This window comes from Gobio gobio, assembly GCF_949357685.1.
Source record: "Gobio gobio genome assembly, chromosome: 25".
Classification (NCBI taxonomy): domain Eukaryota; kingdom Metazoa; phylum Chordata; class Actinopteri; order Cypriniformes; family Gobionidae; genus Gobio; species Gobio gobio.
The window spans coordinates 17,175,692-17,193,196 of NC_137121.1; the positions used below are offsets into that span (position 1 = coordinate 17,175,692).

The following is a 17,505-nucleotide window of genomic DNA, read 5'->3' on the forward strand; positions in this document are numbered from 1 at the left end:
ATGATAACGATAAAGATATAGTTCTAAAAAAAATTCTAAATATAAAAGAATAGCAGAGTCTACACCAAAACTATAATGATAACGGCACACAGGAACAATATCGTTTTTTGAAACACTTTCAGAACAATTTTATCTAATTGATGAACGATAAAAACATTGACAGCCAATCAGAATCCACTCTGCTTTAACTCTTTCCCCGCCAGCGTTTAAAAAAAAAAAAAGCTGCCAGCCACCGCCAGGGTTTTTGATCCTTTTCACAAAAATGTAATGGCCCATAGAATATTTTGTTTTATGAATATCTGAGCATGCAATATAAATCACAAGAAAGAGCAGACCCTCTGCTTTTAAACAAAAAAAAAGTTTTATTCTAGCTTCATGCATTCCCTTTTTATTAACACTTGAATATTTATAAGTTTCATAAAAAAGCAACCTTTTGAACAAAAAGCTGAGAAAATCATGCTTTTGTCTACATCCAGATCAGATTCAGAGAGATGATCAAACATAGATGGAGTAGATAGAGTCCATCACCACCCCTAATGCTTGCAGTCATATAGCTCGTCCTGGGTCGACATTTCATTCAGTAACATTAGGCAGTTTTGATTTATATGATGTTTAACGTTGATGATCGCGTTATTTTACATATGCATCTGCTTACGTACGATCGCTTGTTTTTTTTGCGACTTCTTCGTCTGTGTTTTGATCAGGAGATTCTGTACTCATTCAGAAGCGCCCCCTAGCATGTAACAGTGAAAAATTCCATCTCACAAATAACGGAAAATTCCGGGAAAGAGTTAAAGAGCTTGAGCATTTAAACAGCAGATGACAAAACTGAAAATAAACAGAACTATATTGTCCTCTGGTGTTGACGCTAATATAGTTATCTTTATAGTTATCGTTCTTGGTGTGAATGGGCCTTAACATTATACATTTCTTTACTGTCATTTTTGATCCAATTAATGCATCCTCACTTAAAGGGATAGTTCACCCAAAAACGAAATTGTTATGTTTATCTGCTTACCCCCAGGGCATCCAAGATGTAGGTGTCTTTGTTTCTTCAGTAGAACACAAATGAAGATTTTTAACTCCAACCGTTGCAGTGTGATAGTCGTATAATGCATGTCAATGGGGATATTTTAGAGTATGAGAGCAACAAGAGTAAAAACATACAAATCCTAATTAAACCATGCGGCTCGTGGCGACACATTGATGTCTTAAGACACGAAACGATCGGTTTCTACGAGAAACCGAACAGTATTTATGTTATTTTTTTACCTCTTATCAGACGAATGTCATCTAGTATTCCCAGCGCCATAACTTCCGGTGAATAAGGTCAAAATATTGCAGCGATCAAAAGATATATATACGTAGATGCCTCATTCGACTGATCCGTGCAGGCACTAATGAGGAATCTATGTATATATCTATGATCGCGCCGGAGCCATAGAAAAAAATTAAATACATTTTTAATTATGGATATTTTTCTGACACAAACGCATGGATTTGCTTCAGAAGGGCTTTATTAACACCCCGGAGCCGCGTGGAGCACGTTATTTGACGGACAGATGCATTTTTTATGGAATTCAAAAACAGAGCAACTATTACTGCTATTATTATGCTTGGATTAGCCAGAAAATGTTTAATATAACTCAGATTTTATTCCTCTGAAAGAAGAATGTCATATACACCTCGGATGACTTATGAGTAAATCATGGGCTAATTTTCATTTTGGGGTGAACTATCCCTTTAAGAAAATTGATCTTGAATGAATTATGACATTTTAAAGCATTTTTATGTGCTGCTATTCTTTAAAGAAAGTGTTCAATTAAATCAATAACATGATTAAAAGCTGCTCAGAATACAAGAGAGAGAGCAAATCACAGCAAAGCTAAAGACCTCATGCTCCTTGTTGCACGAAACGAAAATCAAATACCTTCAGGCAGGTATGATGTCACAGACAGGTGTGCTAAAAACATAATAAACATACAATCTATTTAAAGATACCGTCCACTAAAAACTCTTCGTTCAACAGCAAGTCAGCTGTGGTCGTTCTGTGGCTTCCTGACATCCAGGTGTTCCCAAATAGGCCTTCCATGGAGGCTCAGGTGCAGTGAGTTAAGTCTCTGTGAGTCAGTTCTCATTACCTTGTTAAAAGGGGGACAGAGAGGGCTGACGGCCCCCCAGGTGACTCACATTGACTCACAGAGCTTTGGATGACAGATTCATACTGTAAAAATCACTGCTTGGGCCTTTCAATTACACCAGCACCCCCCCAAAAAAAAAGCTCCAGCATGCACACCCACCCTCAGGGAGTTTCTTCGTCGTTAAAAGCCAATGAGTCACGGCCGCCAGACAGAGAAGTGCCCGTTGAACGGGATTCTGTCAAACCTGCATTAACGCTACTGTAAATCAACTCAAGAACTTAAATCAGAAGCTGTGAATGAAGACACTCAGAGCGACAACAAAAATAATGCCAGGGACTCTCTTGAAGAGAACAGAAACCTGATGATCCCAGTGTGGGCGGACAAGAGAATATGGAGGGATTTTTCACTTGAAATACAGAGCGTGCAAACCCCAGGCTAAGATAGACAGACAAGTAGGTTGATTAGCTGGAACGTGAGTTCATAAAACATTAAAGTATAAGTTAAGATAAATAAAGCTACTCTATGAGTAAAAATATTTATGTAAAATGTTAAAAACCTGATATTGCAAGAATCGAAAAAAAAAAAAGGAAAAAAAAATCTAAATAAGATGTAAAATCCTAAAATAAGTGAAGCAAAAATAAAATAAATAAATAAAATTGTTTAAAAAGAAATTTGTGTTGACTGTCAAATTAATTAGATATTCATTAAATAAAAATAAAACATTTAATAAAATAAATAAAACATTTACTGAATTAACCATTTATGTTTTGTTAAATAAATTAACTGAAATCGTTTTTCTTCAGGTTTATAGATCTAACAGTACTCCAATACTGGGTAGAAGAATAAAACATATATATATATATATATATATATATATATATATATATATATATATATAAATGTTATTTTATATATACACTCAGCGGCCACTTTATTAGGTATACCTGTTCAACTGTTCATAACACAAATGTCTAAATCAGCCAATCACATGGCAGCAACCCAATGCATTTCCATGTGCAACCATCTCTAGGGTTTATAGAGAGCGGTCAGAAAAAGAGAAAATATCCAGTGAGTGGCAGTTCTGTGAGGGAAAATGCCGCATTGATGCCTGAGGTCAGAGGAGAATGGCCCGAATGAGCAACAGTAACTCAAACAACCACCAGTTACAACCAATCTCTGCAGATCTGATGGGCTACAGCAGCAGAACAACACGGTGCCACTCCTGCCAGCTAAGAACAAGAAACGGAGACTAAAATTTGCATGGGCTCAACAGAATTGGACAATAAAAGATTGGAAAACCGGTGCCTGGTCTGATGAGTCTCGATTTCTGCAGCGACATTCAGATGGTAGGGACAGAATTTGGCGTAAACAACATGAAAGCATGGATCCATCCTTCCTTGAATGAACGGTTCAGGCTGGTGGTGGTGTAATGGTGTGGGGGATATTTTTTGGCACACTTTGGGCCACTTTCTACCGATCGTATAAATGCTACAGCCTACTTGAGTATTGTTGACCATGTCAATCCCTTTATGGCCACTCATCTTCTGATGAATGACGTGCCATGTCACAAAGCTCAAATCATCTCAAGCTAGTTTCTTGAACAATGAGGTCACTAAAATCAAATGGCCTCCACAGTCACCAGATCTCAATCTAGTAGAGCACCTTTGGGATGTGGTGGAATGGGAGATTTGCATCATAGATGTGCAGCCGACAAATCTGCAGCAACTGTGTGATGCTATCATGGCAATATAGACCAAAATCTCTGACAAATGTTTGAGCACTTTGCAATCTATGCCACGAAGCATTAAGGCAGTTCTGAAGGCAAAAGGGGGTCCGACCTAGTACTAGCAAGGTGTATCTAATAAAGTGGCCGATGAGTATACATTAGGGCTGAACGATTAATTGCATTTGCGATAATATCGCGATATGAGAGAAAGCGATTTCCTAACCGCAAAGGCTACGATTACAGTCTGGTCACGTGACACGCGAGAGTAAAGTCTGCAGAAGAAGCATCAACTTGGCACGTTACACATATCATATGCCTGGCCTAAAAAAAAAATATATGTTTGATCTATCTAATATTGTGTTGTTCATACTATAGGCTACTATCATCTCTCCAATGATTCTGGATCGATTCTGAGCTTAGATTTTAACAGCAGGTGCATGGTGGCGCTGCGTGTGTTTTAGAAACACCCGTATTCTGATTACTTCCATTATATCTCTCTCTCTCTCACACACACACACACACACACACACACACACACACACACACACACACACACACACACACACACACACACACACACACACACACACACACACACACACACACACACACACACACACACACACACACACACACACACACACACACACACACACACACACACACACACACACACACACACACACACACACACACACACACACACACACACACACACACACACACACACACGAACCATAAAATAATATTTCATAACGTTCGGAAAGGTTGACGGCCCGAATTGCAATGACATTCGCAGGTAGGGTTGCCAACCGTTCCTTATAATACGGAATCGTCCCGTATTTAAGGCATTAATGCGTTCCGTATGGCTTTCATTCTGTATTATACGGAACGGTTGGCAACCCTATTCGCAGGCTTCTTTGCACAGGATAAGCGCTGTGAGAAACTTACAGTGTGTGTTCTCGCCCGCCGGTATTTTCCTTACAAATGCTCAACGAAGGCTTCATTCATGTCGTTAGAAACTCACTGACAGAAGGTTTTCCATTTTAAATGCTCATGCGGCGCATTGTGAAGAGTGCTTGCGAGCACGCGTCTGTGCGCGTCTCAAAATGCTTTTATGACGCAAAATTAATGTAAACACCGTCAGTAATGTCTTAATGAATTAAACAGACAGGGCCAAAACATTATATATTTTAAAAGAGATCTGTGCATTAGTGTGAATGCAGGTCTCCCGCTGTCTATGATGTCATCATTAATAATCAAACAACAGTAAAGCTGAGAAAGAGAAAAATCACTCACAGTTCAGACACTCTTATATACTGAAAGCACTCTTTGTTCATTGCTTGTAATATGTTTTTTTGTTTCTCTTTATGATTTACTACTTTATGTTTTGCAGCTATATTAGTTTATATATTTAAAATTATTCACATGCAATTGTTTTAATTAAAATGTTATAATGTGTAGTTATTTTAAAAAGCTTATAATTACATGTATCATAATTAAAAACATTAATTATTAATATTAATCTTATTAATTTATTAAAAACTTAAAAAGGAAAAAGTTCAAGAATTGTTTTGGAATCGGATCGTGACTCCCAGAATCGGAATCGGATTGTGAGGTACCAATTAAAGATTTCCACAATTACTATACAAAGATGTATTGTTGAATAATACAGAAGATAAAGAGTTTAAAAAATAATCACATATTAAATCGCAATCGCAATATTGGTTAAAAAAAAAAAAAAAAAAAAAAAAAAAAAAAATCGCAATTAGATTTTTTTCAAAAATCATTCAGCCCTAGTATACATACATTAGTAAGAAATATAAATGTAAACCATTATATAATGTATATAAATAATTAAAAAATTATTTAAAAAAACAAAATTCCTTATGGAAAATTGTCTTCTGAACACATAGAAAAGTGTCCGTTTATATAAATTGGACTAAGAGAAATTACAAAAGGGAAAGGGAATTTACCATGTGATATGCATTTTACAATGATTCATAAGTATATTGTATATGTATATTATTTTAAATGAATGTATGGACGCACCACCTGACATTTTGTTTAATAATAATGAATTAATGCTGTCTTAAAAGCTGTAAAACCAATATGAATCAACACCATACATTTTTTGGATATAAAAATGCATTTTAAAACTCTTTTGGTTAAAATTATTATCTTAAAAAAATATATTATTTTTCTTATTTGTCATTAACACATAAACAAAAAAGGGTGTATAGGTAAATAATTAATAAGTAATGAAAAATATATCAATGAAATATTCAAATTCTTTCTATTGTTAAATAAATTAACTGAAATTGACCTTTTTATTAAGATACTTCTATAAACCATTAGTGTGCAAAAACACTCAAACCCACATTAGTATACCAGGTCTGTTCACTTTGGCCTGTTGTTACTGAAGTCAAAGATAGCATCCAGCCTGAGCACACTTAAGAGTGCGCTTTGTACACTCAGGCATGGCATCCTCCCCTGGGTCTAACATGAGATGCAGCTGACATTTTGTTCCCAAAAAGCCGGCACTTACAGACTCGTCTAGTCAAAAGCATCCCTGTCATTGGTTCCCTAACAGACGCTGATGACCGAAGAGATTGAGTCGACAGTCTGTCCCTATCTAGTGTCTCTGTCAGCCCATTACACTTGACCCGTAGTCCTGAACTCAGCGTCTTGCTTACAGCACAGTTGGCTACTGAGGCTCATGGGACAACATACTGTACTAAAGCTGGGCTCATATGTACACTAAACAAACAAGCAGGACAAAGAAGGAGGTCTTATGTAAGGGGGCTGGAATGTCTGCACATGTTTGGATGGGGCTGTGCTTGGAGAACAAGCATATTCATTGTTGAAATCGACCGAATGTTGTAATCTGTCCTTGCATGCTCAGATGTTTTAAAGTGGGATTGTGGGTATGCGTTTGTTTACCTTCATCCTGTCCACCATCGGTCTCTTCCAACACCAGGCTGTTCATGCAGTTGATTTCCCATTCCTGAACGTCAGTGTTCCAGAGTGCTGGGATGAGGACATGATGCTGGGAGCTGGACACATATACACACACAAAAGAGAGTATTACTTTGTGAAACTTAGCTTACATTATAATATAGACCTTTTTTTATTTTTACACATTTTCCACAATGACTGTTGGGGAAAATATTATATTCTAATATTAATATTAACCAATGGCCCAACTGGGTTCCAGGTAACCATAGGAAGTTGCAGGAGGGTGCCAGTGATTTTTTTTTAAATATAATATATATATATATATATATATATATATATATATATATATATATATATATATATATATATATATATATATATATATATATATATATGATTTATTTAAGGCTGTCAAACAAGTGCTCTTAACATTACATTCAACAAATTTCATAACATTACACTATTTAATTCTGCTTAAAATTATTATAAATAATTTTATAAATATTTATTATGCAGTGCTAATCTCAGCTGCACTTTCAACTATATAAAAAGTTAATATTTTCTAGATACTTCAACCATTTGTTTTAATACAATGACAATATGAAAGCCAATTATTTAAATAGTAAAATACATATAGATTTATATTTACATATTTAAATGTATACCTATAAAAATATAAATAATTACATAAATATGTATAGTTACTACACATGTATACTATTAACATTAGTATAAATGGTATCATAAAGTTTGAAAGAAAAAAAATCTGGATTAAGAGAAGGGTTGATGAAATATTAGAAAGAAAGACGAAAGAAGATTTTTATCTAGCATCTACATCTACAACTTTTCTAACAAAGACATAACCTCTGGATCAAACAGTAGCCAGAAAATGAGAAATGAATACATTAGAGATTAAACAAAAAACGACAATGTTTATTTCCCCACGCTATTAAAAGAAAACACTATCCCTGTGAAAACAGCCCACCTAGCAGAGGTAAACCTTGTCTGCCTTAAGTTACATAAAGCCTTGCCAGGGAAAATACCGAACACACGGTCTGTCAAGTCTTTGCGGCAGGAAACACGTAAAAGGGAATGAATTGGAGGAGGGGGCGAGTATTGTAAAAGAAGAACGCAAGGACATCCCAGTCCCTCTCATGAAGGACAAACATTGTTCACACAGTCTCTGATGACAGGTGATGGACACCCTTGTCACTGTGGATACCAAAGAGCCGGCTAGCCTAGCACTGCAGTGATGCCAACAGAGTCTCCCTGATTAAATGATTACATAAATTAGTGTTCCAGGCTGGTAAAAAAGTTTTTCACAGCTCAGTTTTATAGTGGTTTTGGGAACTTGAAGACTGGTTTAAACCACTTTAGATTTTTTTTTCTGGAGGGATTGTAAGATTTTTTTAGGCGTTTCTTCTCTTTTCACCTCTTCCTTCTTTCTGTTTCTCTCTTTGGCCTCCTAAGCAAGGCGACCGCTTCGTTCTCAGACGGCTCAGTTCTCTGCCTAGCAAAGCTCTGATACTCTGAATCAGGGGGGAGCATTTAGGCTTGACCTTGTCGGCACTGACGTCGTGCCAGGCGAGCAACGTGAACCCGTTCCCTGATGTGTAGGAGCTTTGTGCTGACTGCCATCTGCATGTCAATGCCAAATATCCCCTTTGAAACTGGCAAATGGCTTCGTTTGCCCTTATAATCCTGTAAAGTGGCTGGCAAAGCGCAATGGGCTCTGCATGGGCATGAACGTCTCTACCAAGCCACAGCACATAGTTTTTAAATATTATTTGAAGATCCATTAGCAAAGGTGAGTTTAAATATGGGCACATGACTATAAAAGAATTCCGGATAACATGACAAAGGATTCTTCAGATTGGCATGACTCTGTCTGTTGCCATGACAACACGCACTATTGAGTATAAGGCGGCCATAGAAACAATTTAACAACTTAACAATATGGCCTGGCTTCATGTGTCTTTGAGATCCGCTACGTTAATCAAAGTAGTTCTCATGGCCACGTCGCCATGGTGACCGTGACATCATCAAATAAACACATCCGCTACGAAACAACTCCTACCAATATCTGATGAAGTTTGCATCGACATGAACACAGAAATCTAATTGGTCAGCTGGCATTCCTCAATAAACAAGAGCCATTGTAATTCCTAGAACTTGGACTAGGTCTTGGTTCTTCCACTGTTATGATGAGAAAGACATCTATATTTAATATAATGAACCTGCTTGACTTCACTTGATATTAGTGACCATATTGGGAAAAGAAATAGCAGTTAAATTATACTGTTTTGAAAGCAATATCAGTTTTTGTATACTTAACACCAGGCTTGCTTGATTTCTTGCAATTTAATGCAAAGACTAATAGAAAAACCTCATCCTAACCCTACCCCAAGAATGTATATTAATTAATATTACTCACTACTTAAATGTATAATTACACTGTAATACTGAAACTGTACACTGTAATACTGAAAGCATAAATATATCTGAATACTGCTGGCAATTAAAGGAAAAAAGCCTAAAACAAGGAAAAATGTTCTCTGTTTTTACATTTAGATTGCCTTTACCATCATCTAACACTCACTTAAAAGTTAATCTTTAATAAAACTATTAAATGTAATCTTTAGCAAATCTCAAAATGAATATGCACATTTTGATACTGTACATTATAATGTCTAAGTTGCTTAATTTTTCTCTTATAATTTACTCACCCTCAAGCCATCCTAGGTGTATATGACATTCTTCTTTCAGACGAATACAATGGAGTTATATTAAAATATGTCCTGGCTCTTCCAAGCTTTATAATGGCAGTGAATGGCAGCTCAAAATTTGAAGCCCAAAAAAGGGCATCCATCCATTATAAAAGTAATCCACACTGCTCCGGGGGTTAGGAAGAAAGTGTAATGCCTCTCGCAGCTCACAAAGCTTAAGCTACATCCGTCATTGTCGCGGCAGTTATGCTTTTTCATAAGTTGAATATGGAAGGCGGTCTGCCGGAAGCTAGATATTTTACTTAATAACGTCTTGAATATGGATATTTTTCTTACAAAATCCCATCGATTCGCTTCAGAAGGCCTCTATTAACCCCCCGGAGCCGTGTGGATTACTTTTATAATGGATGGATGCACTTTTTTGGGCTTCAAATTTTGGAGCCAGGACATATTTTAATATAACTCTGATTTTATTCATCTGAAAGAAGAATGTCATATAGGGTGAGTGAATCATCGGGTCATTTTCAATTTTGGGTGAACTATCCCTTTAATCCAGGATTAGGCCTTAGTTAAATTAGAACATTTAAGTAGCTTTTATAAACATGCCTTAAAAAAACATTACTGGTGTGCATATGGCAATGACATATTTTAGGATAATAGGATATACATAATACAGTATTAAGATATACTTAAAACAGCTCAAGCAATATTTTAGTCTGAGACTAGGCTTAAGCCTTGTCTGGGAAACCGGGATTTAATGTTTTATTTGTAATTAATTTAAACAAAAAGGTATATTTTAATATCAATCATTTATCAGTTATCAGTCATAACATGAAAAACCATCGGCCACACTGTAATATCATTGCACTCACACGTCCACAGGCACTCGCAGCAGAACGGGCAGCACGGTGGCCTCCTCAGTCATGTTCATGATACGAGACTCCAGTTGCAGGATGATGGTGAGGCCAGTGCGAAATACAGCCTGCAGCCCTGCAAAGAGTATGAAGAATTGATCGGATCATGTTCAGGAAACCTATTTGAAAACAATCATTTGCTATTCCTGGTTAGTGACCCTAGTGGTGCAGAAATCACACACTTTGACTTTGAAAAGCAAACATACCAGCTTGACACTTGGGATGTTGTTATTCTAGGACAAACAAGAAAAAGGGGTGTAATACCGTGCAGCATGATAAGATCCCAGATGGCCAATACCGAGTCCCAGCACGGCAGAGAGGTGAAGAGAGTGAGAAACCACTGCATGATGAAATGCAGAGAAGACACCCCAAGAGTCTCCTAAAAGCAGAAAGAGAACAACACACTCCTATTATTATTATCTGACATTTATGCCACACCCATAAGAACAGGTCATATTTCACAGCAATCAATCTTTTTCATAAAGTAAAACAAGCCACACAAGAAAGTAAGTCATTAAAGTCATTTTTTGTTTGTTTTTGAGGTCTGCTAGAATAGGGTTTCATGCTTGAATGTTAAAAAAAACACATTATTTTTACTTTGTTGCAGCACCCCTCTTCCCAGCCTGACTGTAAAGGCCCATTCACACCAAGAATGATAACTATAAAGATAACTATAACTATATAAGTGTCCACACCAGCGGACAATATCGTTCTGTTTATTCTAAGCTCACACTGCGGTTTTGTTGTCTGCCGCTTTAAATGTTCGAGTTCTTTAAATCAGGATTGGCTGGCAATGTTTTTTTCATATCAGCTGAAAAAAAGGTTGATAATGATTCCAACGATATTGTTCCTTTAATTGTGCCATTAGGGTTATAGTTGTGGTGTGAACTATACAACTATAAATTATTTTATATTTAGAACAATTTCTAGATCTATATCCTTATCATTATAGCTATGATCGTCCTTGTTGTGATTAAGTGTGTGTCCCAAAGCCAACTATGGTCGCAAGTTCCATCATTACCAACACAATTCAATGGAACTTGCGACCATAGTTGGCTAAAAATGCTTTTGGGTACGGTCTTTATGAAGCCCCTCTTTCCGAAAAGCACAATGTGCTCTGATTGGTCAGCTGGACCAGTGTGTTGTGATTGGTCATGCTCCTTAACATAACCGCAAGTATCAACACACTACTAACACAACTCAACCAGACTTCACCCCCCCCCCCCCCCCCCCCCTAATTATACAGCTCCTGCATCAGCATCATACGCATGTGTCGTGGCGTTCATGTGAACAGCGTCGGCCAATAATGTTCTGCCAGATCCTGGTAGCGCTGCACTGTGTTTATTACATGAACAGCGTAGGAGAATGACATGGAAGAGAAGAGATTCATAACATTAAAGTTGAACCACTGTAGTCACATTGACTATTTTAAAGATGTCTTCACTACCTTTCTGGGCCTTGAAAGTTGCAATGACGTTGCTGCCTATGGCTGGTTCAGAAAGCTCTCGGATTTCATCAAAATATCTTAATTTGTGCTCCGAAAATTAATGTAGGTCTTACAGGTTTGGAACGACATGAGGGTGAGTAATTAGTGACAGAATTATCCTTTTTGGGTGAACTAACCCTTTAAGTTTTACGCATGTCACTGCATTCTGCACTGTTTGTAAGTTTACAGCATCATCTTTTGTCCTGTGCCGCAGTCTAATAGCTCAGCTTTTTAGACAGCTGTGCTGAGTCAACATACAGAGAGAAGGATATCCCTTAAGAGTTCTCCAAGCAGCACAAATGCTCTGAGGGGGCGGACAGCCACTACCATAAAAAAAACCACAGAAGAGCTCATTTAAAAGCCCCCAGGAAAAGGTCTATAAGACACAGTGACAAATCTGTGAGGGGCGTTAAATGTGAGAGGCTTCTCAAGAGAAAGGCTGTGATCAACATAAACTCTAGAGGACTGAGAGACAATGTGCCTGTTTTTATATTCAGTCATATCCCAGTTGAGAGTTGAGGCCAGGGTTTAAGACCTCATCTTTAAGGTCTTTGTTTCAGAGGAAGTGCAAAAAAAAGAGAAGGCAGAAATAGAATAGAAATATTAATAAATAGAATATCTAAATATACACACACACACGTATATACACCGATCAGGCATAACATTTTGATACTAATACTGTGTTGGTCCCCCTTTTGCTGCCAAAACAGTCCTGACCAGTCAAGGCATGGACTCCACTAGACCTCTGAAGGTGTGCTGTGGTACCTGACACCGAGATGTTAGCAGCAGATCCTTTAAGTCCTGTAAGTTGCGAGGTGGGGCCTCCATGGATCGGACTGGTTTGTTCAGCACATCCCACAGATGCTCGATTGTATTGAGATCTGGAGAATTTGGAGGTCAAGTCAACACCTCAAACTCGTGCTTCTCAAACCATTCCTGAACCATTTTTGTCATCTTTGTGGCAGGGCACATTATCCTGCTGAAAGAGGCCACAACCACCAGGGAATACAGTTTCAATGAAAGGGTGTCTGCAACATGGTCTGCAACAATGCTTAGGTAGGTGGTACGTGCCAAAGTAACATCCACATGGATGGCAGGACCCAAGGTTTCCCAGCAGAACATTGCCCAAAGCATCACACTGCCTCCGCCGGCTTGCCTTCTTCCCATAGTGTATCCTGGTGCCATGTGTTCCCCAGGTAAGCGACGCACATGCACCCGGCCATCCACGTGATGTAATTAATTTGTTACATTTATATAGCGCTTTTCTAGGCACTCAAAGCGCTTTACATATAGAAGGGAGATTCTCCTCAACCACCACCAATGTGCAGCATCCACCTGGATGATGCGACGGCAGCCATATTGCGCCAGAACGCCCACCACACACCAGCTGATTGGTGGAGAGGAGACAGAGTGATGAAGCCAATCTGTCTATGGGGATGATTAGGAGGCCATGATGGAGAGGGGCCAATGGGCAAATTTGGCCAGGATGTAAAAGAAAACGTGTTCCTCAGACAAGGCCACCTTCTTCCATTGCTCCGTGGTCCAGGTCTGATGCTCACGTGCCCACTGTTGGTACTTTTGGCGGTGGACAGGGTCAGCATGGGCAACCTGACTGGTCTGCAGATATGCAGCCCCATACGCAACAAACTGCGATGCACTGTGTATTCTGACACCTTTCTATCAGAACCAGCATTAACTTCTTGAGCAATTTGAGCTACAGTAGCTCGTCTGTTTGATTGGAACACACGGGCCAGCCTTCGCTCCCCACGTGCATCAATGAGATGACCGGGACCGGGAACCGGGAACATGACCGGGAACACCCCACAAGAGCTGCAGTTTTGGAGATGCTCTGACCCAGTTGTCTAGTCATCACAATTTGGCCCTTGTCAAACTCGTTCAAATCCTTACGCTTGCCCATTTTTCCTGCTTATAACACATCAACTTTGAGGACAAAATGTTCACTTGCTGCCTAACTAACAGGTGCCGTGATGAAGAGATAATCAGTGTTATTCACTTCACCTGTCAGTGGTCATAATGTTATGCCTGACTAAAATTCAGACCACAATTCTCACCAAGTGCTTGAAGAGCAGAGGTTTCCTGTGTTTCAGGAGCTGGTGAAATACCAAAGCTTGATGTTGAATCCTGAAAATAAAATAGATAATAAAATTATAAATAGGTGAAAAGTTAAACTAGGTTTATTTGAAAGAAACAAGAAATTACTATTGATACGCTAATATAATTATATTAGCATTATATATCAAAAATATAAAGTAGCAAGTAAAGTAGGAACCATTTTATGTGCGTGTTTAATGTTCATACGGTAAAGCTAAGGTCTCACTTCTTCAGAGAGGAATCAAAGAGCTCTGAGAGAAACTTGGGCTTCTCTAACAGAGCAACCAGAGCCCAGAAAGCCTCTTCTTCAGACAGGATCATTAGGAGCACAGCAGCTATATAGGACATCCCTGAGCAAAACAAACAAACCTTGAGGCATCACATAGTCCCATTATGTTCTGAACGTCAAGGGCAAACTAGCTAAATTAGCTCCACAGAAAAAAACTGCAAACCAAATTATGAGCATGACATGCAATATCAACAAGATGGCACTTGACTGCCCTCTTGAGACTGAATATCAGTAAATGCTGTACTTAAATATGTTTGACAGGACCAATAAAAGCACAGGCACAAAGTTCAATAAGATTTGCCAGTGACCTCATTTGTGGAAGTACAGGCAGTTCATACCTTGCACGTATCCAATCTGGGGATTATATCGGGCAAATGCAGTAAGAACTCTGAACAGTTTGGCCTGGCCCTCAATAGCCTCCGGACGATCCCCCATCAGAGTGCGATGGGTCGGAAATGACCTTCCTATGTAGACAAAAATGGAACGGAACTGCCACAACCTTTCAAAACTCTACAAACAATGCAAAAGTTATACAAAAAAAAGAACATGTACAAAAAGTCAAATGTTAAGGTTGTTCATAACATGAGGTGGTCAGAAGTATTTCAGGCTCAAACGGTAGAGCATGGTGCCAGAAACAAGGACATGGGTTTGATTCCCAGTAAACAATCAAACTTTGATTGTATACCCTGGTGTCGTTTGGGTAAAAGGGCCTGCAAAATGCATTAATAGAAGTGCAAATATAAATGGAAAGAGTGTTTAGGCAGCGCCCCCATGTGGTTTCCTGAATATTGCCCAAATTCAAACAAAAACACTGCAATCAGTGAAAAATTACAGCTTCCTCCTGAAATTCACAGGACATTTCCCATTATTTCATCTGAAAATGAGTCAGAGAAGTATTTCACTTTTTAAAAGAAGTATCTTAATCTCACCAAAACATTTATTTAATAAAAAATACAGTAAAAACAATAATATTGTGAAATATTATTACAATTTACAACAACTGATTTATATTTTAATATATTTTAAAATGTAATTTATTCATGTGATGGCAAAGCTACATTTTCAGAAGCCATTGCTATTTTTTCCCCCCAGGATTCTTTAAAGTTCAAAATAACAGCATTTATTTAAAACAAAAATCTTTTGTAAAAACATAAATGTCTTTACTGTCACATTTTATTTTAAAAAGTATTTATTTAAATGATTACATTTCAATTATATTAATTAAATAATTTAAATGAATTTATTTATTTTTTAAATCATACATATCCCAAACTTTTGTGTGGTAGTGTATCACGATTTCCACAAAAATATTCATCAGAAAAAACTGATTTCGACATTAATAATAGTAAGCAATGTATCTTGAGCGGAAAATCATAATTTTAGAATGATTTCTGAAGGATCATGTGACACTGAAGACTGGAGTAATGATGCTGAAAATTCAGCTTTGCATCACAGGAATAAATTACATTTTATTGACATAGGAAACAGTTATTTCAAATTGTAATAATATTGCTGTATTTTTAATCAAACAAATGCAGAAACTTAAAAAAAAATTAAATTGCACAGAGCACATTATTTTTATTAATTATGATACAAGTAATCAAAAATTGTACTCAGTTCACATAAGTGTACACTATAGAAAAAGATCATGCAATTTCAGTGGTCATCTAACTCACGTAGGTCGAGGGCGATCTGTTTGAAGAGTGTGAGGTCAGCCCTGGGGAGATCCGACTGTCCACTGCTGATCTCATTCTCTGTGTCCACTAGAGAGTCTATAGTAGAGATGATGCTGTACTCACTGACTCCAAGATCAACTAGGGGTCTACGGATCTCAGTCTGACATGCCTGAAGTGAAACAATCGGAATGGGTTAAAACAAGGCAAATGTCTTGGACTCAAGGCTATAAAAAGATATATTTTTGTGCTTTTCAAGTTTGAATAATAATAATAAAAATTAATATTTAGTTTCACCTCATAATCAAAAGAGCTGGCAGCTCTGAGACTGTCGATATTTAGGAGGCATTTCCAAACTCGTCCACGTATTGCCGGAGGAATACCAATACGAATAAACCTCTCGATCTGATTTTGGGAAAAGGGACATGAATTATTAAACAAATTATAACATTGCGTAAATCCTTTTAAATGAGGGTTTGGGCGAATTTCAGTATTTAAGATTAGATTTTTAATTGCTGAGCTGGAATTGGGTTTGAAATAAGTAAATAACAAGAAGAAATGTAATTTGCTCAACACCAGGTCATTCATTTAGACTAAATATGCATATTCATTCAGCATTTATTTTATAGTAGATGTATTTCTCTAAAGATCATATATTAAAGATTATACTTACAGATGATATATATTTTAGTGAATGGCAATTTAAATGCACTCTCAATTCTCGAAGGTCAAAATATTTCAGTTTTTAGAGGAAGATGCACACCTGACTTCTGCAGATGAAACTGGATCCATTCCAGTAACTGAGAAGTTCACACAGCTCCTTCACTTTAACTGGATTGGGCTGAGGATAACTGGGGAAAACACAGTTAATGATGCTCCTAAAGTTTTACTTGTCAGCATAGTGTTTATTCACGTGAACTGAAATATATTTCGAGTTTTTAAACAAATTAATGCATTAAACACACAAACCAGGATGTATGCGTAAGTATTACCAATACTGGTATATATAGTAAACATCTACCTGTAGTCATGATATCTGTGTTGGAGTTTCTTGACTCTTTTCTTGCTGAGAGCAAAGCCGAATTCATCAAACCCTACAGAGCTGCTTCGCCGTGATGTGCTGCTCTTCCCGCTGCTCGAGCTGCTCGCTCTCCTCAACATGGTTCTCATACAATCAGTTTGATTTCATTCTGCACGCGAGTCCTTTCATCTATGGCTGTACACTGTAACCGACGCTTGAACTCAGCGCCAAGGAGAACACAATAAAGCTACTCTTCAAAATAAAAGTCTTGACTTTTGACATCACAAATAATAATTTGATATTAAAAAATCGTTTAATCTTTAAAATAAACTATATTAAATTTGACACATTGAAACTGTAACCACATTATTTAAATAACATTTTCGATTGGTCAAAATAGAGTCAATCCAAAATACATGAATTGAGGCAGATTGGTGCCATCTGGTGGAAAGTAACACC

The 17,505-nt window shown here is 37.5% G+C and overlaps 1 protein-coding gene across 1 annotated transcript in view; it reads right to left on the reverse strand.

Moving 5' to 3' along the window:
* LOC307121320 (uncharacterized protein) overlaps window positions 1-17,295 on the reverse strand; it is a 46,462-nt gene extending 29,167 nt beyond the window's left edge. The window contains exons 1-10 of the mRNA XM_079808839.1: window positions 17,047-17,295; window positions 16,789-16,876; window positions 16,323-16,430; window positions 16,029-16,197; window positions 14,691-14,816; window positions 14,290-14,413; window positions 14,024-14,093; window positions 10,730-10,844; window positions 10,424-10,541; window positions 6,811-6,923 (exon numbers count right to left, since the gene is read on the reverse strand). Of these exons, the coding sequence (XP_079664965.1) occupies window positions 6,811-6,923; window positions 10,424-10,541; window positions 10,730-10,844; window positions 14,024-14,093; window positions 14,290-14,413; window positions 14,691-14,816; window positions 16,029-16,197; window positions 16,323-16,430; window positions 16,789-16,876; window positions 17,047-17,195 (1,180 nt within the window). The 5' untranslated portion in view covers window positions 17,196-17,295. The remainder of the gene's footprint in view (window positions 1-6,810; window positions 6,924-10,423; window positions 10,542-10,729; window positions 10,845-14,023; window positions 14,094-14,289; window positions 14,414-14,690; window positions 14,817-16,028; window positions 16,198-16,322; window positions 16,431-16,788; window positions 16,877-17,046) is intronic.
* Window positions 17,296-17,505: the final 210 nt, after the last annotated feature.